This window comes from Etheostoma cragini, chromosome 10 (assembly GCF_013103735.1).
Source record: "Etheostoma cragini isolate CJK2018 chromosome 10, CSU_Ecrag_1.0, whole genome shotgun sequence".
NCBI lineage: Eukaryota > Metazoa > Chordata > Actinopteri > Perciformes > Percidae > Etheostoma > Etheostoma cragini.
In genome coordinates, this window is record NC_048416.1 from 16,373,581 (window position 1) to 16,396,589 (window position 23,009).

The window sequence follows — 23,009 nt, forward strand, 5'->3', positions numbered from 1 at the left end:
GTAACTCTAAACATCAGTTATTTAATGTTGTTTTTACATGTATATTGCTTATCAAATTTAGAGAATGGTGGCACAGGTTCAGCCTATTAATACATTTACCGGTAGATCCACTCTCAAGACCGTTTATAAGACAGGTAGGCCATAGGCTAATTTATAGGTCAACCACAAAGTTGATTGAATTTAGTTATATATAACTTAAATTCATTGTAAGACCATTGAGAATGTAAACAATTTCGAATAAACGTTTGCAGCAGCAGTGGGGAATGAAGGGGCATTTGGCCCTGCTGAAGTATGCAGGGACTAAAGAGGTCCAGAAGGACAGGAAGGGTTTCTGCTGCACCCCGCCCCTCCAGTCAGCAGCACCAGCAACATAGATCCTCCCAGCCTGGTGTTAACATCTTAAGGGACGAACAATATCTGGATTTTATACACAATGGGATCACTGTAGGAGGCCATAACATCACGTAAGTGTACATCCTGCCACGAAAACATATCAAACAGCTATTCACTGAAAATAGATCAGAAAGTCTCTCTTCTGTGTGATAGCTTATTATAGGACTGTATGTGCGATACAGTTCAGTGTGAGCAGTAACAGCCCACAGCATGATCACATACAAATGCAGACACTGCACCACGTAATAATGACTATTATCTGCTGCACGAATGAGGAAATTACTGTGAGTGTTTGTGCATTGATTTTTACCAATCCAGGTACTTCAAACACTTTTATTCAAGTGAAGTGTAAGTGTTTAATGGCGAGTCTCACCACCTGTGCCTGAATTGGACTTAAAAATCACTCTAATTCAGCATCACCAAGTTTTTAGGAGTAACATATTACATATATCGGGCTATGAATGATACATGAACAAACCCCTTCTGAAAAAACTTTAAGAATATAGATAGGATTAAAACAGCAAAGTTTGTGTGTAACTGCTACTAAAGTGAAGGTGTTTGGTTCAAAGTATGAAACCAAATCTAATTTTGACAAAACAGCCTCTAGGAGAAAATGCAGGTGCAAAAAGACAAAGTGCATGAAACTTAACACCAAATGTGTATTTTGGATGTTTTTTTTCCACTGGTCTAAAAAAATACATGATGCAGAAGCAAAATAATCCACAGCCTCAAAATTGAATAGCAACGTTTTTGCCTGATATGTCTCCCCAAGCTGAAAATCTGTACTTTAACAGACAGTTCTAGGTAAACTCCAATGTACTAGAGTAAAGAATATGTGTCACTGCCCTGCTATGCTGTGCATGGCTCACACACTCTTTGTAAATATATTTTTTCTGGGGTTGCAATGGGGTTCCCTTGAACTTTTAAAACATTAACCAGGTTGTCATTCCAGGTGCGTGTTTAACCCTGTCAGATAGCTTTTTATTCAAATCTGGAGTTTGCATGTTCTCCTTTTGGTATAGCGTGGGGTTTCTCCCACAGTCCAAATGCAGGTTATGTTAATCTTTGAAATTGACTCCAAACGGCCCACAGGTGGGAATGTCAGCGAATGTCATGTGATTGCCCAATCTCAAGATCGACTCCAGCAACCTTGTAAACTTACATCCATTATCTATACACTTTTTTAGGAAACATGGTTACAGATAATGTGTGTATGGTATTAGGTAAAATGTGTAGGACTGTATCCCAAATGTCACTTTTTTACAAAGAAGAATCGGGGAGTGACAGAAGAAGGAAGAGAACCTTGTGGTTTGTCTCTATTTTAGCATCATTTTCTAAGAAAAAAAAATGCGATGACATCTGATCATTAGCTGTCCTTGAACTTGCTGATGCTTGCTCTCTTTCTCACACACACACACACACACACACACACACACACACACACACACACACACACACACAGAGACCTATATGTAATATCCAGCCTGTAATCCATCTCTCCTGCTTTATTACCTCTTGTGTGAAACTCTTGCTGACAATCACAATATAAACTTTAGTATCACAGTAATTACGGTAAAGAGCCTTAGAGGGGCTGGTAGGTGGATTGGTTATATTCGGACAGAGCCGGACAAACAGTTTCCCCTGTTTATGCTAAGATAAGCTGCGCTAAACTATCCTAACAATCAGCTGGCTCTGACTCAATATTTATAGTACAGACATGAGTGTTGTCAATCCTCTCATCTAATTCTCCGCCATGAAGCAAATAAGTGTATTCCCCAAAATGTCTAACTATAAGCTGATATTGTGCTTTAGTATTCCATATTCTCAAAAATTGGGCTGCAGAGGAAACCTGTACACACTGCACAGAGATGGGTGATTACATTACGTAATTACTACACACTGTTGGAGCTAAATAAATTCCAACAACACGTAATTGTTAAAATTCACCATTAAAGTCACAGTGTCAGATGGAAGGATCTGAGATGAATAAACCATACTGAGCATTGAAAAAAACAATATCCACTTAAGAGCCACTTACTGTTTATTCTGGAGCCATTTATGCTGCACTGCTTATTCTTTTAAACATGTTGCACCATGTTGCATCATTACCGCTTTATCAAGGAACTGTGGATCATCAAACTTTCCATCAGTCTAAAGTCTAAACACTTTTTAGACACACAAAAGCCATCCATGTTGGTTTTTTAAAGTTGAACTTGACAGCTTATGTGTGGTTTAATGCAAGACTGTCAGGCAGTGCAAGAGCACAGCTTTATGTGTTTGTTTTGTATAGTTTTAAGACGCTAATGGAAGTAAATGATTCCAACATTATCCTTTAAACTATAGTGAGTCTGCAGTGTGATTAGATAAAAGTCATGAGAAGTCAATACTTTTGCTGATCTTCTGGAGTTTGTATCTCCAGACTCTATTTACACATGCAAACACAGAAACATGTAAGGGGTCGATGCCTGTGGTAACACTAGACCATTGATTTGAGGAAGTGGGTACAAGCTTGTTTGTGGGTCACTTTGTGCGTGTGTGTGTAAAAATATATGTGTCTTGTGATCCGGTTTTGAAACTTGTAAAACATACATTTGGTCTCATGAGTGGTCATCATAAGACTTCCAACAGGGATTTACATCTCTACCCTCAGCAACCAGAGCGACCCCTCCCTCAACCCGCTGGATCCCACTGAGAAAAAAACTGCATTGAAGTGAATGAGCCTTCAACATTATGCAGAGTTTCTGGGTTTAATAATGAAGATCATGTAACAATTTGTGCTCTCACTGCTCATGTGCCATAGCAACAGTGACTAAACAGTTACAACACATATCAGACAAAATGACTTGACCCCTTTTGTTATAGAGTCACTGTGGGTCATTTTTAACGTCTTTATCAATCAAAGCAATGGAAATAATATAAAATCAACTATTATCTTTTATCATCCAACAGCATGATAGTCAATAGTAAAATAATAGTGTTAGGGGAGTCTACCTCAGTGGTCTTTCAGAACTCCTTCAGTAATGACACACCAGTGGACGTTAAATCAGACCGTAGCTTGATAACATAGCAGAACTTCTGATATTGATCTTGTGTCTTTTATGATTACTTCTGTTGACGCTGGTCCTGTTATTTGTTGTTCATAGTGGTAGTAACTCTTTTTAAACCAGTCTGCTGGGGAAATAATAATGTGCAATAATGCAGAATAATGTCTCAAAAATCATGAGGTGTCTTTTAGAATTAACAAACCAATCATAGGGTGGGATCACCCTGGACACCATCTTGACCTGCTAGATAGACACTTCAGGTCCATAAATTCATGGCCAAATAGACTCAGACTCAAAAACACCTTCTACTCCAGAGAACTAAACACAGCCAAACACTGACACCAACTACAGTTCTTGTGCAACATCTCAGCTATTTTCACTGTTTTATAGGTCACAGCAAATGCAATTTATTTTATTTATAGCATTTATTTAAATCTTTTCTCAATTTTTAATTACTCTTTGAATGTGTAAATGTGCCATCAGTATTGGTTCCTAATTTTGATATACAATGTTGTACACTGACAACAAAGTAATACACATAGACCCAGTTAAGACATCCACACACCGAATTGTTTCCTAGTGCGCGTCACATATTTTGGCTAAACCAGTGGAGTCTGCGGAACTCTAAGCAACCACATCTGGAATATGTCTCACAGCTTCAGTGGCAGATTCACTGCTGTTTGCCTTGGAAGAAGTGTTTTCTGCAGCCACACAGCAAGGGATTCTCTCTGCTGCATAGCAGAAAGGTTGATTTATCTTTTTTTTTCTCAGAGGGAGGGAACTGGTAAGGAAGAGGAAGGAAGAGCTGTATATATATAGAAAAAAAGAGAGTGGAGCAAGAGGAAAGAGGGGTGGTCTGTTAGAGCATTCAGGGACATCCACAGAAGGCTGAACAGTGAGTACTGGAGAGTAGTAAGCACATAAATACAACTTAACAACTGCACATTTTTTGGAGCTTCACAGGAGGTTACTTTGTTAAAATGTCACGTTTGCACGTTTACATTTATTCATTTTGTTGTTAAAATGGGATTGTTATAACCTGCTGTTATCCTAACAAAGTTCTTTCTGTTAGCCAACGTCTGGATTTATGCTAAAGTCCAACTTTTTTTGGAAGACAGCCTAAACTGAAGCAGCACATTTTTCCTCCCAGATGTTTAAGCTCATGTCTTTTTGTGCAACTTTAATTTTACATTAAAGTGTTTTTGGATTTTGTGTTGTGTGTGTGTGTGTGTGTTTGTGTTTGTGTGCATGTGTAGGGGATCATGCCGGGTCTTGAGAAGAGCTTGATGGTGCTACGCTGCCTCACCTTTGCTACGGGTTTGGTGGAGTGCCTGTGTTTTGCTGGAGCCGTGTTCGGGTGGGCTTCACTTGTTTTTGTCTTGAAGACGGACGGCTACTTCAGCTCTTTGTGCGTCAACACCACAACATTCAATGCAACGCAGGTCTTAGGTCAGTCTGATATTGCACCTCCAGTACTTTAAATTCTAAGCACCTGGATTTCTGAAATGAGTTACATGTCTTCATGCAGGCCTCTCTGATCATCATTGTCACTTGTTTAACCACACATTTCCTAACCCTGGTGCTCCCGCTTTCACTGTGTTTTGTGTCAACAGATTGCAGTGGACAGGATGAACAGTTCTCACTTGTTTTCACAATTGCCTCCTTTATGAACAATTTCCTGACGCTGCCTAACGGTTTCTTGTTTGACCGGTTTGGTACTACAGTGGCTCGGCTTTTTGGAACGTGAGTCAAACAATAGGCCTACCTTAATTACTTAAATTTACGTGTCATAACTTAAAATTATGTGTCAATTCAAGGGCTTAGGAGAACATTTTGGGCTTTAGGAGAAAGGTGGGAGGGACTGAGAAGTTGTCAATGTTCACATTTTTTGGCTAAGTTCTGGATCCATGCAATCCCAGCTACAGCATGTTTAAGAGTAAAAAGTCAATGGATTTAAATCATTTCCTATGTAATGTTTTTAATTAAAACAGTGACTCTGTAGGGGAGTAGAAGGCCACAAGCCGGGAAGGGATAGTTTGGATATTTTTTTAAAGTGGGGGTTGTGTGAGGAACCTATTATCTATAGTCAGTGGATGGTGGTCGGCAGCAAAAACGTATTTTAGGTTAGTATTCTGTTTGCTTACAACAGCTGTTTTTCTCACATGGAAATAAAGGAGAGGAAAGATCTTGTTTGTATTATGTGAAATGTTGATATGCATTTGGACATAGTACAAGCTCATGTGAAGTAAAAGGGACATTTAGGACAACTAGAAGCAAGAAGTCAGAAAGAGAGTTCAAAATAGCTCCCACGGGGGATCTTGTGTAAAACATATGAACATGAATAGAGCTGCAGTGTACATTCCAGACCCTGACACTTAGCAATGCTTAATTTAAAGAAAGTGTTTTCTGAGAAAGAGAGCTGTTACAAAAACAAAGCAGTAAAGGCCAGTGAAGCTGGAAAGAAGAAACATGAGAGAACGATTAAGAAATAGAAAGGTCAAGACTTTTAATCATCGAAGGATGAGGAATGTCAGAAATAAACATTTTTAGTCCACATGCTCAGACACTGGGATGAAAAGCCCTACCACCCCAGATAAATCTAAATCCACAATAACAAACTGGTACTAAAAACATATGTTTCCACTGAAGTAGGGTGGAGGGAATATTAAAAGCCAAGGAATGCAAATAGTTGGACATGACGCAGCATGTGAAAATGTGGGTAGTGCTTTGCCAGAAAAGAATATTAAAGTTAGCCAAAAGCACACAGCAGCAGAAGAACCTGTGTGTGAATGTGTATTTAGTGTGAGTTTAAAGAAATTTCAGTCTCAAACTCACGCTCTCACGCCTGTTAAAATAAAATAAAATGGCACGATGACGCTGGAGTTTGTTTTCCCCAACAGATTTCTTTACACTTTGGGTACCTTGATGGTGGCCTTCTCGACTGCAGGTGAAAAAACAATTCTCCGTCTCTTTGTCGTGTGCTCACTCAGTCTCAGGAACCTCATAAGAAGTCAAATGTTACAGCTGCGGATGCTCATTTTCCCCATTTATTCCTTTTCCCACCAGCTATGTCCAACCTGCTGTTCCCAGCTCTCTCCTTCCTGGCAGTGGGCGGTATCCTGTTTCTAATGACCAACATGCAGGTACTGATGCAGTCATTTAGTCAGTTTTTAATCTTAATTTATTCATTCTGAATTATTTAATTGATAACTATATAAAATGTTGTGAGAACTGACTGTCAGAATATCAGAATATCTCAGGATCCAAGGTCACATACTGAAACCCCAAAATAATCAATTTATCATGATACAAAACCGAGAAAACAAGCAAATATTTAAACTGCACTGGGGAATTCAACCAAAATTGTTATTGATTCATTTTGATATACCAGTCATTTTTAAATTTCAGAATCAGTGGATGGTTAATATTTGTTTTAAATTGTAATTGGAACATTGCTGCTAGGTTAATTATGTCCTAATAGGTGCTCAATTTATTTTATTTTACCTCCTGTGAAAAACTTAGTCTGTAGCCTTCTGTCTCACTTTTAAGTTTAATGATATATTTTCTTTCAGCTATTTGAATGCCTGCATGTTTGCTCTGTGACGGAGAAAGACACATCATTGAGAACTAACTAACTATGAATAGTCCTGTTTTTTCGAGGAAAGCTGAGACAGTGACGGAGACAGTTTGATGTTGGACAGTAGATCTTAGTGTCATCAGTGCACTTTTGTCGGCTGCAGGGCTTTTCTCAGACTGAGCTCATGATTTTGTGGGGAAAAAAACACAAAGCCGTCTAAGGGAAACGATCGTGAACCACACCCCATTTCAACTAAGTTTGATAATCATCAATGTTGTATGTTCAGCGTGACAAGATGGGGTGGTAATGTTGCGGGACACATGCCTGTGGTGTAGCACATCTGGGCTCTCTTCCCACTGCGATGCATCAACCAATGTGTCCCTGAGCAAGACACGTAACCCTTATTTGCTACAGAGGCATGCAGCCTCTTATATATAGCAAATTGTAAGTTGCTTTGGATAAAAGCTTCAGCTAAATGACATGTAATGTAATGTTACAAGATTATTAGCAATTTTATTATAAAGAGATAAGTCAGCAAATATATCTTGTAATGAAAGTGAATATTTGTTGCTGAGAATACTGGCTATGTGAGCAATAAAACACCATCATTTTAATCATAAGAAATTAAGGAGAAGAAAGAATGAGAAAAGTTAGGTGACAAATGAAGGTAAGAAGGTATGTTGGCCTGTGAGTGTTACAGTCAACTCATTAGTAAAGGACTTTAAGAGAAAGTCTCAGGGTGTGTTATAGTTTATAGTGAGTATAGTTTCCTGCAAAATAGACTGCACAGTATTCAGCCATGTGGAGTAGGAGTCCAAACCATAGGGAGGAAAAGTGCTCAATTCAAAGAGAACTCTGAATTTGTTTGGGAAGAACTAACAACAGACCAGGAAGTAGGGAGTGCTGTACATTGTGGAATTAAACAGCTTCTGTATAATTCTTAATCAATTTAAATTTCTCTTCTAAAGGTAGGAAACCTTTTTGGCTCACATCGCTCCACCATCATCACTCTCTATAACGGGGCCTTCGATTCTTCCTCGGCACTCTTCCTTGTCATCAAGGTGAAAAACCTTCACAAACTGCTTTCTTGTTTGAAACATATTTATTCCATCACATGTTGTAACGGTGATCTCCACCCTGTCTTATCTTCTCCTGCAGCTGTTACATGAGGCTGGCGTCTCTCTCCGCTCCTCCTTCCTCTTCCTGTCTGCCTGCAGCGTCATTCACCTGCTCAGGACTTTCTTCCTGCTACCCAGAGTCCGCATACCCTACACCCTGCCTGCTCACTACACATATGGGTACAAATCCCCAAGAAACCACACACACACATATCAACATCTCACATATTCTTCAGGGATACATCAAGTGGAAATAGGGCTTATTATTTCCTGATTTTCCGAATTTAGTTTGTTGCAAATATTAGAAAAATGATGAATAGACAGTAATGCAAAGACACACATTATAAGTTGGTTTTAAAAATGCTACAGACTTGGCTTATTTGAGCTAAAGCTTGAAGTCTACTCTACACGTCACAGTACAAATCAGTGTGCTCTTACAGCAGTGTAAGAGAGCATAAACACTTACCTTTTCCTCATCAAACAAAACGGGTTCATATTCAAAAGATTCTGTTCCAAATATTGAAAGGCAAACAAACAATTAATGGATTCAAGTGTCTTGCAAAACCACAAATTATTATTATTTTTTATAATTATTTTCACAGCATTGTGCCACATTCCTTAAAAATAATCCTTCATTTCCTGTTATGGTATTATAGCTGGTTATGACTTGAAAACCTCTTTTGAAAAAGTAAGTAACTCCCACAATGTCATCAATCTGTGTCTGACCCACTGTGACCTTTGACCTTTGTCAGGGTAACCTGTGGTAAATCAAATAGTCTGAGCTTAGAGCAGACAACAGCCAATGCTAACACACAGATGACGACAGAGGAAACGCCCCTCAACAAGGAACCTGTGAAACCAGGTTTGTCGACTCTACAGTGACACAGATAATGACATAGTAAGCTATAACAAAAGAAAGTAATCATACATCCTATTTCTTTTCATGTTTGTTTCTTCCTCGTCTTCATCTTTCTTTGTGGCCTCTCTTCATCTCTCTCAGAGAAGAGTTACCGTGAGTGTGTGATGTCCTGGTTCTTTGTGTGGCACCTGCTTTGGTTGTCGGTGATGCAGCTCAGACATTACCTCTTTATCGGCACCCTCAACCCCATGCTGCAGCGGCTGACAGCGGGAGAGCCTTCACTGGGTAAACACACTACACTACATCATCTCTTAGCAAAGATGGACATTTGTGCAAACTTTGCTCATTAAGTCCGTGAAGTTACCTGAAAACTAACCGGTTAGCCTGTGCTTTCACAAAGAGGTTGTGACTAAAGTAATATTCTATGAGCAAAAAGCTCACATAGATAGAAAGTACTGTTATCTTCTATTCTGGTAGACTTGTTTGGAGTCTCATGTCTGTAACCATCTTGTCCTCGCTTGTGTGTCCCTGCAGTGAGCCAGTACACCAATGCCTTTGCTATAACGCAGCTGTGTGGCGTGCTGTGTGCTCCCTGGAATGGTCTCATCATGGACAGACACAAGGGCAAACCTCGTGCTGCAGGTGACATACTAACACTACTATCAGGCCACACCCATGGCAGACCTACTATCAGCATGTCCCGGCTGTGCTCTCAGAGGCCCAGCATGCCAGTGGGTTCTTGCATCTCTAAAGGGATAATAAATGTTAATTGAAAACAGTGCCATTACCAACTCTTAGGGATAAACAGAAGTCCAATTGCCATGACCACCAACCTCATGTTCCCTTAACAATTACACAAAACAGAATTGCATAAGAGAAAAAAGGAATTGTCTCTCAGACATGCGTTTTCATCACCATTTTTGTCATTTTTTTCACTTTGGAGGATAAGGTGTGTGTTTTCCTCTGTGTGTGTTTGTAGGAGAGAGTGAACAGGAAGCAGACCTACGGGCCTCGGGGCTTTCTCTCTTCCTGACGGCGTTGCAGTGTCTACTGTTCTCAGTTTGTGCTTCCACCCCGTACCTGCCGCTTCAGTACCTCACCTTCATCCTGCAGGTGCTCAACCGCTCCTTCCTCTACGGCGGCAACGCAGCCTTCATCAGTGTGGCGTGAGTATCAAACACACACACAAATACAAACATGCACAAACAATTTTATGCACGACACTTCAGTATTCCCATATTTCTGTTTACAACAACATTTTAGTGTTACATTTTATAAACACATGTTAAAGTGTTTAGAGTGGGTTAAAGTGAAGTGTTAACCTTTAAGCAATTTAAGTATTAATACTTACGAATTGTGTGTGTGTGTGTGTGTGTGTGTGTGTGTGTGTGTCTGCGTGTAGTTTTCCGTCGTGCCATTTTGGGAAGCTGTATGGTCTGGTCATGGCTCTGTCTGCAGTGTTTTCCCTGCTGCAGTATGCCTGCTTTGCTGTGGTGAATGGCCCTCTGGACGGAGACCCTTTATATGTGAGTACACGACATATAGCTGATACAAGTGTAACTCTTGATCTTCCACTTCTCCTTCCTTTGTCACCGTCTTTATATATGAACACTCCTCTCACTGCTTGCTCCTCTCCTTTCATGTGTGTGCAGGTAAACATCGCTCTGACGCTGATCAGCCTGCTCGCCTTCATCCATCCCCTCTCTGTCTTCCTGCACTGTCGAAGACTCGCCTCCCAGCGAGCCTCCTTAAGTCTGTCAAATGAGAGCCACACTTAAAATGTTCTCACAATCACCAGTGGCACTGCTACCTCTTTAGTTTGACTGATTAATAACGCTTGTATGGCTGTGTTGCGTTGCCATGTGTGTCATCAAGTGCTTTTTGCATTGAGTATGAAGTGTTTGTATGAAGTGCGGTTTCGGGTACAGTCGGCACATTTGCCACACTCTCGAATCAAGTTTGAATTGAATGTATCTACAATAGTTAGGAGGTTCAAGTTTGCAGCCTGCTGCAGTTGACAAGGTGCATAACACTTTACTTCCTGAGAGACTTCCAGGATACATCATTTTATTTTTACTTAGGCATAGATCTTTTTACACTCTTATACGATGTTAGAGGGTTAGCTGATGGTGCTTTTTGAAAACACAGCTTTAGCAACAAGCTAACTAGCTTTACAGTTTTACAGTTAAAATTCCTTGTGCTAGCTGCTTTCCATGACTGTGACATATCTTTATGTTTCTTGTTTTACAAATATTATGATTTAACATATGTATTCTTGTACTAATTTATCCATGAATGGATTCAAAGTGACAAAAGATAACAAACTTTATTGTAAAAGCTGAAGATGTTACATATGATGTTTATATTAGTGTTGACCTCTTCAGGTTATCTCATATATTTCTTTTTTAAACCAGCATAGGACCAAAAATGTATGGTAGGAGAAGGATGCATGCAGTAACAGCGTATGGGACGTTTGAGAGTCAGAATCACAAATGTCCTTGTCTGTGTTCTTTTAATCAGATCTGTCAGTGATGAGCACAGAACAAAAAGATAACTCAGGCAAACCCTCTGTTTGGACAAATGTTCTGTTTACTAATCTCTGCACTGATCGCTTTGCCATGCCAGTTCATTCAGATACATCAAATAGAGCAGGGGACACAACTCTGCCATCTGCTGGCTAATACACAACTCTGCCAACCATTAACAAACAGTAAAAGGATCTCCTTTGATGTTTTGGTTGTATCCAACATGTTAAATCTCAGCTGTTTTGTGTGTGTAGTTCAGGGGAATAATTTAATGTGATGAAGGATTTAAAAAAGGGAAATGTGTCATGTTTCTTTTACCAGCAAGTTTACGTTTTAGCTGGGTTTTGTGTATTTTGCTGAAATGCCAAGACTTAAGATGTGGTACTGTTGAAATGTAACTTTGAATATGCAAATTCTTTATCTTGATGCAACAAATGCAATGTGTCATTTGATATGAAAGTGTCTGTTTGAAAGTTTAGTAAAGAGAATTGTAACTTTTTAATCATTAATTTTGTCCAAATGTTTCAGTTTTCAGCTATTGTGAGAAACATGAGGCAATTGCAAGCAACTGCCTATTTCAGATGGTGTAGAAAATGCCATTTTAATCCAGGAATAGGACATTTTAAAAGACTAAAGACTAAAACTAAAATTAAAGTGACATTAATCTGGATATTTGACTGGACCCTGAATTCCCTGTGTTTTTTCTCCCTGTGTTTAATCCATGCTTTCAGTTGTGTTCGTTGATTTGGTCCATCATAAGTCGACAAGGTTTGGCAATGCAAAGTTGAATCGTTGGAGAACTCCTACCAAAAGATCTGATTCTATAAATAAAGTTTACACTAATCAGGATTCACAGTAGCCTCAGGGGACAGTCTGTTGTCTCCGTTTATAGTCTCGGCAGTCTGGGTAGGAGTTGCTATGATGTTCCTGATTGTGGTGGAGAAGCTTCACACGGGGCAGAATCATCTCTGGCAGGGTTTAAACCTCGAATAACAGGCACACAGCAACCCCCACAACAGCCTATCTCAAGTTCCCTGTACACCTGCTGTGTGACAACGCAGTGAACCCAGAAAAAAAGTCTGTTGTATCGTGTGTGTGTGTGTGTGTGTGTGTTTGTGTATGCGTATGCGTGAGTGTGCAAGCAACTTGTGTATGGTGACAGGTTTCCCCCTTGCATCTGCTGCCTATAGGATGATCAAAAACTCAGTATCTTGGCGATTTAAGAATAAAGAAACATAAACATAATGCATTAACAAATATGTGACATAAATTGGAACGAAGGTGGGAGGCGTGGAGGATTCAAATAAGCAGGTTGTTAATGAGGCTATTTGTTGCATGTTGTTTTGCTTTTTTTAATCGGACTAAATCTGTTGAAGGGACTGAGGATGTCTTTATGACACATAGATTTCATAAGCTTACTCAAAATGGTCCAACTAACTCATGTTGGTTCTCTTTGATTGGAGCGACAGCAGAAAACTGTAATGGCCTCACTCTATCAACCCTAATGTGCTGTTTTCCATCTGCTGTGGAAAGCTGTTGGGAAAACAAATTATCTCTGACACTGAATGACTAAACAGGCTAGGTGAGCTTACTGATGCTCTGAGTTTTTAGTTGCACCTCAAAACAAAGCACACTAAACAGGACTAACTGTAATTTCTGATAAGACAAAACAATACAATGAATAATTCAATTCAATTCAATTTTATTTATATAGCGCCAAATCGCAACAACAGTTATCTCACAGCAATTTTCATGAAAGAGCAGGTCTAGACCGTACTCTGTGATTTTGTTTACAGAAACCCAACAATGAATATAATAATGAATAACACTATATGGACAAAAGGGTGTGGACAGTTTTTTTTATTTTCTAAGACTATTTTTTGGGGCTTTTTCCTTTATTTAATAGAGACAGTGGATAGGAAAGATGGGAGAGAGATGGGGGATGACACACAGCAAAGGGACGCAGGTTGGACTCAAACCCGGGCCGCTGCAAAGAACTTAGCCCACCTGGAGCAAACGCTCATACTGGGTGAGCTAGAGGTCACCTTGTAAGTTTGATCTGGGACTGGTTTTCATGATTTGTTTCAGTGATGGAAAATAAATTTAATAAAATTAAAATGTTGGCTTTTGCAGGATGGATCTCCATTTATTATTGCTATAAATGTTTTTGGTGATCCTTATACAATAGAGAACTGGCCAGCAGCATTTTTTTATTTATTTATTATCTTTACTGGCGTAATTTGCTGCAGCTATCCACCTTAACTAAACGGTTTTCACCTGATATTCTCACGACTAAAACCCTGGTATCTTCACGCCTCTGTCTCTGTTTAACATTACACTCATTACGTCACCACAGACAATAGGCCATGATTGGAACATAAACCTTTTCCATAACCAATGGGCAAACATGCTAGCATGTCCCAGTTACATAGTAAATGCCGTAAACATATTCTTTGTAAATCTTTAGATTCATTCACTGAAAAAAAAATCATTCATGCAACAAGCAGGCCTTCTTTGTTGCATGTTCCACATTTTTGTCCAAACTTGCTAGCTCTGAGGTTTTTGTTGTTGTTTCTATTGATGACGGGATTTTAAACATGGTGACACACAAATTGCAGAAGGGGAGCAACAAAGCCTGACACCTTCTAGATGTCAGGCTTTGTCCTTCCCGGCAATGTATTTTCTTTGTGCCAAACTGTAAAATAACAAAAAGTAGTTAGATTAGCACTTGACAACTAGTAAATACTGGTTACACATGAAAGTAATTAGTAATAATAAGCCAATAACGTAAGGCGTTACAATCTAACACTCACAAGGGGCAGTTTCTGCACAATGAGTAGTTTTTAAGATTATTTTTGTAATACTTACTACTGCAGGACTTTTATGTGCAATGGACAATTACAATGTGATATTGGCTATTTTTACTTTATTAAAATATCTGAATACTTCCACTGCTTTCAGATAATGCTACAGCATATACAGTTCTTTTTTAAAAGGAGACCTTTTGACATGGCACAGTAGAAAAATCACAGCTGTTGATTGATTTAAAAAAATAATTCGATTTAGCTGCTTTAGTTTCAGGGTTATAAAGCAGTGAGCCACACTGCCATGGCTTACTGGCTTACAGCTCCACCGTTAATGTTATAAGCAACATGTGCACAGTAGGATTTATCTCACTTTGCCTTTCCGTGTTTGAAAAACCAAATTTAAATAGGATTTCAGGTAAATGATTAAAGCTTTGACCTGTTGCAGGATGAAATACGACATCAACATGGATCTACTTTACTAAAGATAATTTCTAAATGTATTTATCAAGAAGAAACTGATTCTGAGTCTAACACTCACATTACATTTAGCTACATGTTTCAGGCCTTCAACAACCTGAACAGGCGTATTAAAATATGTTGCAAATATGAACTTTACACACGGTCTTCTCTTCTGACACTGCAACTAAATATCAAATGATTCATTATCTTGTTAACAAAGTTTTGTCAGACCTTTGCTGCTCCAAATGACACCCACATTTTGTCTGATTCATACAACTTCTGCACATGTGATCCTCACACTACATTTCATAGCTTTTTTAAACTACTACCTGATGCTTTGATTCTAAGACTACCACCACAGATTGCTTCACCGTGGAGACACGTTTCAGGTGAAATAAATGTGTTCTGTATCACATGAAAATATCTCAATTCGATTCCAGCTTCTAGGGTTTTCTTGCCTCTCGACCATGATGTACCCAGTGTGCAGAAAAACACTCTGTCCACACAGAAGGTCTTCAGCACTGTGTACGTGTGTGTGTGTGTGTGTGTGTGTGTGTGTGTGTGTGTGTGTGTGTGTGTGTGTGTGTGTGTGTGTGTGTGTGTGTGTGTGTGAGAGAGAGAGAGAGAGAGCGTAAGGGTTGTGGACGGAGTCAGCAAGAGGTTTTTTCAGGATCAGGACAGATCACTGAACATGCTGTGTTTACACAAGTTTGAATGCCAGTGTGCCCGTGATTCACTTTGACACAGCAGACAACTGAGAAGATAATGATAATAATAATAAGGAACTTAATTTACATAGCACAGTTCATAAATGAAATGCTTAACCTTAGAACAGATAATCATAACATTAATGACATTTAAAACATCAAATTAAAAGACAAGATGCAACAGCCATTGCAGAGAGTTTGTATGTTTGTGTGTGTGTGTTTGTGTGTGTGTGTGTGTGTTTGTGTGTGTGTGTGTGTGTGTTTGTGTGTGTGTGTGTGTGTTGTTACGTAGCCTACATGTATGCATTTCTGCTTATGTGTTTGGATGGGTTATGATTTTCGCATCTCTCACACACACACACACACACACACACAAACACACACACACACACAAACACACACACACACGCACTCCCACAGCCTCCCTGAAGATGGAGTCTGGTTGGTGAGTTGGCTGACTCCCAAGTTGGATTGTGGCCAACAACAGTGTGAATACATTACGTTCTCCCACCCACCCACACACACGCGAGCGACCTTCTGTGTTCCGCAGACCCCCGTAGAGGCCACTAATGCCTGTATGGTGAGCTGCCTCCCCAAATCACTACACCACGGCCAAGAAACGGTGTGACTACAAACGCGCAACTTATGATCTGCGCTGCTCACAGCTTGGAGTTGCAGATGACCTTCCACGGAGCAGCTCTTGGTGAGTTTGTATTCACTTGGGAACAGATGATCATCATCATGCTGGACCTGGCTGGCCTTGACCCTTGTCATGAAGGGAGGACTCAGTTGTGAGTAAACCACGGCCCACCCTGCCCTGACACGGTTGATTTCACATGGAGTCAGAAGACCTCCATGTCTCGTCCCACGTCCCACGTCCCATCCACATGCAGCACTCACGCACAGTTGACAGCATCCTCTATCACACGATCCATCCGTCCAACTGCCCTTCACAGCATTTACAGTAAATCATTTCTTTCATAGTTTAAATGTCAAATATTTATTAATGACAAACTTACCTGGATCATGTAGCCTAATGTCATCTGTCCTCACACACATGATATCAGTCCATATGCTGCCTTGAATCATTTCGATCCACCGCTAGGCCCTTTCATGTTCATCTGTTGTGCTGAATTGTAGGCGGCTCTCGGCTTCTTTCCAGAACTGGCCTACACTAAATGAGACAGATGATTTTTTGGCACTAATGCCAAATGAGCTTTACCACCTCCTGTCCTCCTCCAACCCCCTTGTGAGCGCATGTGCCCTACCAGTTATTTAGTATTCGTACTTTATCACAGAATTTCATAGTTTGTTGTCACCAAAAACCTCCATCCCACTTCTTCATGGCTAATCAGTCAACCTCCTCCCACACTGAGCTTTGTTTTATATGATGAAAAGAAGAGTTACTTAATCAAACTACTCTTAGTGACAGGATTCATCTTTATGTAAAAAAGGCAAAATTTGCTCAGCTTTATCATTGTAACATTTCGTATCTATTAGCCTATAGCCATGCGTTTTATGGTGCCTTTAAATACCTTATCGTGATGAACAGTCTAATAATCAATAACAATCGTAGCTACTGTTGACAGTGGTGCGTGACTTTTTTGGCACCACTGTGAAGACAGTACTGCCATATAGTCGCTTCCTCCGGGGGCCCTCCCCCCTCCCCCCGGGCTGACGTAGAGAGGATCCTCCGCTGCCCACGACTGTGGGCGACGACTCCGCCGCGGGTATAAACAGCTTCGCGGGACTCCAGCTCGCCACTGCTCGAAGCCCCAGCAACTCGTTCACCAGAGCTGAACCTCAGCAGAGATAGCAGCAAGCAGGCACTTCCACGCCGCGCAGGCTAACTCGCTTTCGGCTTTGGTTCGAGATGGAGAGTCGTAGCACCTTGAGGCGCTCCAGCGCCCGCAACTTCAAGGGTGAGTTGCTTTCCATCGTGCACCTGCAGTTTGAATGCGCCGAGAAGTTTCTGATTTAGGAAATGCATTTGTGTGATTTAATTCTGTGTGCCAATGTGCTGCAATAGCAGGACAAAATGACTATTATTGCCCATACTAGATTTTTAAAAAGTATTTTCTAATTGAATTATCGGAGTTTGTCACTCAATTTGCAATTCTTAAAAGTGACAAATGAATATATTACTGATTTTGTTCTGTTATTCTGGGTATCAGCTAAAAAAACTGTAAAATCTGAATATACACCATCAGGACCACAGTATGGCCTGTGGTATGTTATTGTACAGTATTTGTTGTTTTTACATGGTGTCTGTCTGTGTTTATTGTTTGTACATGTCAGCAGCATGGGTGCCCACAAAACTTTTCCCACGTTGTGGGACAATAAAGCTAATCTTGATCTTAATGGACTTTACGATGGTTGTACGCAGTCATTTTGCATGTATTTTAAAGTTATTACCAAGACGTACACATTATTCAACACCCATGTAAATTGAAAGCATGTTGAATTGTTGATGAAATTAAGAAGCATACAGAGGAAGTCAGAGTGCGCGCTTTTTGGGTCAATTTAACGCAAAGATTTGGCAGTAGGCTAGTAGCTATAGTCTCTCGATGAAATGTGGGACTTTTTATGATAGCGTGATCTATAGGAAAAGTTATTGACAACATCTGATCACAGTTAGTATTTTTGTTTTGGATCTACTATAAAGTTTACCAAAACTTCTGCACCAATCTCTCCATATCTTTATTTACGCATGGAGGGATCCAGCTAATTACTAAATATGCACCCACGATTCCGATCTGTTTTCCTCATCTCGTGTCGACGAGCAGGCCATAAAACGTACGAAGACTTTAGAAAAGTGTCTTATTTCACTTAAGTGCCCCATCTACAGTTTCCCCTCATTGTCCAGCACAATGATGTAACTTGTTAAGAGGTCAAGAGGTGAGCCTCTGGAAAATCTTACGCACAACTGATGAATAGGAACTTCATTATTATTTCATGCATACTTTTCCGGCGGTGGTCACTTTTGTGTACCGTTATCCGAGCTGTGCCAAGAAGCTGTTGCAATATTGATAAGAACCGAAACTGATCCGGATCTGGTTGCCGGTTTTACGCGTGCCCTCTGCATTGTAAACCAATGAACGGAAACATCCTTTTAAATAGCCTGAGAACTAGGATTCCAGGTTAATTTAATAAAGTGAATCACGTGTGATGCACGTTTGTTGTCTCTTTATTTTCTTAGATTTGTATTGATTTCCTGTTTAAACAGCTGAAATCCAGAGTCTGTGGAGACCTAAATTGATCCAGTGGATATGAACGGGTCAATGATTTCTGTTATGTAATCTGGTGAATTATATATGAACCACAAAGTTCTGGGAATCACCAACAAGTCACGGGTGAGAGCACAGCAGTGCTAAAAACAATCACTGGCAACAACGACAGGTTTGACAGACCGCAAAGAAAGACTGGTGCCAGAACTGAAATTAACCTTTCGTTCTTTGTCTGCCTGGCTCTCTCCCCAGGACCAACTACTGGAACAATGGCCTTTTGCTTTTAACCTGACCTTCAATTGTGTCCCTTATCATCTCATATGAATAAACCCCCCTTGTCTCTCTGTCTCTCTGCAGGTGGTTTGTGTCTGTGGCTGATTCTGTGGCTGGTAGTGGTGAAGCCGAGCGGGGTGTCTGCATGCCCGAGGTTGTGTGTGTGTTACCCCACGCCCATGACGGTCAGCTGCCAGTCCCAGAACCTTACCATAGTGCCGGCTGGCGTGCCATATGACTCTCAACGCGTTTTCCTGCAGAACAACCGTATCACAGAGCTGCGTGCAGACTCTTTTGGCTTTGAGACACAGGTAAAAATGGCAGCGTGTGCATCTGTTGAAATTCCAAGTAATAATTGCAGAAATGTTTAACAGTCTTATATTTTAAGTCTCTCATCCAATTATTTGGTTCTTCATTCTGTAGGTGCTTTGGCTGTATGGTAACAACATAACATGGGTCGAGGCCGGGGCCTTCAGTAACCTCAGAGTGCTGGAGGAGCTGGATCTGGGCGATAACCCGTTACAGCACCTGGAAGGTGGAGCCTTCAGGGGCTTGGAGAGGCTGCAGAGCCTGCACATGCATCGTTGCAAGCTGGCCACTCTCCCCCATGACCTATTCCACAAGCTGTACAGCCTGCAGTTCCTCTACCTGCAGGTAAAACCAGCACACACATATACCTAAAAACAACACATGCAGAGATACATATTTGACAGTCATGCATGATGCTTGCAGAAGTACACATTTGTGTTAGTGATTTATGGAAACAGCAGTTGCCAACATGCAGGTTGAACACCCACACACAGAGACACTGTGCATTTTGGAAGATTGTTTTAATTAGGTTCAGTGATCACAAAAATGCAAACTGAGAATACATACTGTATATATTTACATATAGGAAAATATTAAAACACTAACCAAAGCAACACATCTCAGCAGCTAAAATAAGCACTGTTCAAAAGTGGAAAAACAACATTTCTGTTACCATCATATTATTAATCAAGCTCAACAGAGTTCTCTCAGATTATTTGCAGGGAAATAATGAAAATGACACAGAATGATCAGTCAGCTGTCAAATCCTCCATACGCAATATATAAGATACACAGAAGAAAGTGTTTGCTCTCAACAGCAGTGTTGCAAGTTATATAAAACAAAAGGATTTAATATAACTCTAGGAACAAGGGTAGAATAAAAAAAGACCAAGACATACTCACCTCTTTAAGGAAATATATAGCAAAATGACTGAAAATAACCCAATACAACTTTTCATATAGACGTCAGGCTACAATAGAGAGGGAAAGCGTTAATTTCTATCTTCTGGAGGTTCTACCGAGCACTCTCTTTTATTGAAAATAAGCATTGGGAATCTCTCATAAAAAATACTCAACTAAATTTTAAGTTTTATTTAGATAGTACTTAAAACCCAACACGGTAGGAGCAAAAAGCGTTGAAGAGCAATAAGAAATAAATATTGTATTATTCATTGATTTTTTTCATTCACTTCAGTGCTCTATGGAAATTAGCCTGCAGAGGTTTTTACAAGATGTCACCTGTATTTTTTGGCAGCTGAAAGTGAGATCTCAGCTGTTCATAGGATGTCCCCCAAGTGTACACATACGGTAATTTGAGAGGAAGTGAGGGATTTCTTTCCTCCTATCACAGCTGATAGTAATAACTGACATCTTTTGCCAACTACAACAACCCAACAGTCTTCAGAGCACTAAATTCTTTAAATTCTTTTCTCCAGGATAATCAACTCCACTTTCTGCAGGATGACCTGTTCTCAGACCTGGTCAACCTCACCCATCTCTTCCTCCATGGAAACCGTATCCGCGCCCTCTCTGAGAATGTGTTCAGAGGCTTGGTCAACCTGGACCGCCTCCTTCTCCATGACAACCGCGTCAGGCAGGTCAACCGTCGGGCTTTTCGTGATCTGGGCCGTCTGACCATCCTTTATCTGTTCAACAACTCCCTGGCCGAGCTGCCAGGCCAGGCTATGAAAGACACCCAAGGCATCCAGTTCCTCCGCCTCAATGGTAACCCCTGGTCCTGCGGTTGTGAGGCTCGTCCCCTCTGGGAGTGGTTCCGCAAGGCCCGCATCTCCTCCTCTGAGCTCATGTGTACCTCTCCATCCCAACATCGCGGCCAAGACCTCAGATTCCTCCGCGAGATGGACTTCGCTCTTTGTCCTCTGCCTGACCCTGGCTCTCTGGCCGGATCCACCACAACCACCTTCAGCACTAAGACCCGCTGGTGGTTCTCCAAGCACAAGCCTGTATCTTCGTCTAAGGCCTCGTACCAGAAGAGCGCAGAGGGAGTGAAGGCCTTCCCCTTCCCTGGCGGAAAGCCTCAGTACCTCCCTAAAAACCCGTCCGAAACCTTCTCCTCAAAGTATGAACTGTCAGAGGATGAGGTAGCGCTCCCCAAGCTAGACCAAGAAGAATATTGGGCCAACTACGGCAATGAAGACGCCTCTGTCCGCTGCTTAGAGCTGGAGTGTCCCCCAGGCTACGACACAGCCTTCTCCTCGTCCTCCTTCTTAAACAACACCCCATCCCTCCTTCACCTTCTCTCCCTCTCCGTAGTCACATTATCCTTCCATTTCCTTTTTGGCTGAACTTTGCTCTACTTTACTCAATTTTCCCCTCTAATTTCTTTTTCCAATCCTAACAAATACCTGGATCTTGATTCCTTTCAGTTACCTTCTCGACTTGCAGGAGGTGCCACACTGACACAGGAGACAGGTGAGGCAGCAGGGAGCGGTTTTAAAGAGCAGAGAACAGTAGAGTTAATGTAGAGCAGGACAAGAATTGAATGTTGAAGTAGCTGCTGCTTATAATACAGGCATTAAAATCAGGGATCAGATCATGAAAACTGACTCTGATAGTGACGGTACAAAGGCAGAAATCTACAACAACAGGATGAAATGACAGAGACACAACACAGACCGCTGGTGGTGTCTCCAGGTGGTTTTTGATATTATAGCTACAAACAACGCAGGCGTTGTGACTCGTCAACAGCTATTTTCTATAGTGCTCACCATCATCCACTCACAGCTAACGTATTGTTCCTCACTTATTTATTTTTGTCATCATGAATACAAGTGGTAATTCATTATATCAGAAGTATGAGAAAGAGGTGGATAAACACAGATAATGAGTCATGAGAGGAAAGGATTAGATAGATGGATAGATAGATAGATAATTTATTCATCCCGAAGGAAACGTTTACAGTGAGAAGTAAAAAGAAAATCAATTCACTGTAAGCAGAGAGAGCTATAGATGTTCATCTAATGGCAGAAAAGGATGAGAGGATCAGAATTGCAGCCAAGAGCAGCTCTACTCTCTCCTTCAGATTCAAAATCTAGTGTGATCCCAGCGATGCCAGCAAACAACCATCACCACCCACACTTGTACATATCACTAATCAATACTGTACACACACACACATCCTCGGTTTTGTATTTTATGGTGACTGGATTTTTGCTTTTTACTTGGTACCATTTAGTAAACTAAAGTTTGCAGCAATGAAAGAGTTACTTAGATTGTAAATGGGAGGCAAACAAATTAAATATAAAAACTCAGTTTTTGCCCCTGGTGTTTTTCAGTTTTGTCTCTTGTTCTCTCATGCAACTTGAAATTTCTGAAAAGGGAAGGCATGTGCTCGAGATTTTGATGTTTTAATTTTTTTGGTGTGGGATTCAGTTTTTGTGTGTGTGAGTGACTGTTAACCAAAGTCTTGAGACAACCACTTTGATTATGTTTCTACCTAAAATGAGTGCCTCTGTGTACGTGTCTGTTTTTCCTTTAAAAACATGGCCTTTGTCTCTCTGTCTGTCTTTCTCTTTGTCTGTTTGTCTGGATGTTCAAACTGAACATACAGAGCAAGGGAAAAACAACACCAGGGCTAAATCCTACACCGCCCTTTGTGTTGTTTGAAGCCTCAGGTCTCTTCCCTTCTGGCTCCTGTCACACTTTGATCTGCAATTGGTTTCTGTCAGTGTGACGGGGTCTATGAGAATG

At 40.7% G+C, this 23,009-nt stretch overlaps 2 protein-coding genes across 5 annotated transcripts; both read left to right on the forward strand.

The window, feature by feature from the left end:
• Positions 1-365: 365 nt before the first annotated feature.
• slc43a3b (solute carrier family 43 member 3b) lies at positions 366-12,139 on the forward strand. Of its 4 annotated transcripts, none has more exons than XM_034883155.1 (13): positions 366-464; positions 4,695-4,886; positions 5,051-5,180; positions 6,338-6,384; positions 6,504-6,580; positions 7,983-8,075; positions 8,173-8,312; positions 8,885-8,994; positions 9,133-9,276; positions 9,526-9,633; positions 9,971-10,157; positions 10,394-10,517; positions 10,644-12,139. In XM_034883155.1, the coding sequence occupies exons 2-13, from the start codon at positions 4,700-4,702 to the stop codon at positions 10,767-10,769; spliced, it is 1,473 nt and encodes a 490-aa protein (XP_034739046.1). In that variant the 5' UTR covers positions 366-464; positions 4,695-4,699; the 3' UTR covers positions 10,770-12,139. The 4 variants fall into 4 exon arrangements, with proteins under 4 accessions (XP_034739046.1, XP_034739043.1, XP_034739044.1 ...); XM_034883152.1 differs by lacking the exon at positions 366-464 and adding an exon at positions 4,271-4,346; XM_034883153.1 differs by lacking the exon at positions 366-464 and adding an exon at positions 4,276-4,331 and having other exon boundaries at positions 4,694-4,886.
• A 5,013-nt stretch (positions 12,140-17,152) lies between these two features.
• On the forward strand, positions 17,153-22,794 carry rtn4rl2b (reticulon 4 receptor-like 2b). The gene is made up of 4 exons (XM_034883158.1): positions 17,153-17,411; positions 19,074-19,300; positions 19,413-19,643; positions 20,735-22,794. Exons 1-4 carry the CDS (start codon positions 17,363-17,365, stop codon positions 21,602-21,604), a joined length of 1,377 nt encoding a protein of 458 aa, XP_034739049.1. The 5' UTR covers positions 17,153-17,362; the 3' UTR covers positions 21,605-22,794.
• Positions 22,795-23,009: the final 215 nt, after the last annotated feature.

Bases quoted from the DNA above. Each gene is read 5' to 3' on its own strand.
- rtn4rl2b (XM_034883158.1), top strand. From the start codon at position 17,363: ATGGAGAGTCGTAGCACCTTGAGGCGCTCCAGCGCCCGCAACTTCAAG. The intron at 19,301-19,412 runs GTAAAAATGGCA...TTCATTCTGTAG, and splicing joins CTTTTGGCTTTGAGACACAG to GTGCTTTGGCTGTATGGTAA. The intron at 19,644-20,734 runs GTAAAACCAGCA...TCTTTTCTCCAG, and splicing joins TGCAGTTCCTCTACCTGCAG to GATAATCAACTCCACTTTCT.
- slc43a3b (XM_034883155.1), top strand. From the start codon at position 4,700: ATGCCGGGTCTTGAGAAGAGCTTGATGGTGCTACGCTGCCTCACCTTT. The intron at 6,385-6,503 runs GTGAAAAAACAA...TTTTCCCACCAG, and splicing joins GGTGGCCTTCTCGACTGCAG to CTATGTCCAACCTGCTGTTC. The intron at 8,076-8,172 runs GTGAAAAACCTT...CTTCTCCTGCAG, and splicing joins CACTCTTCCTTGTCATCAAG to CTGTTACATGAGGCTGGCGT.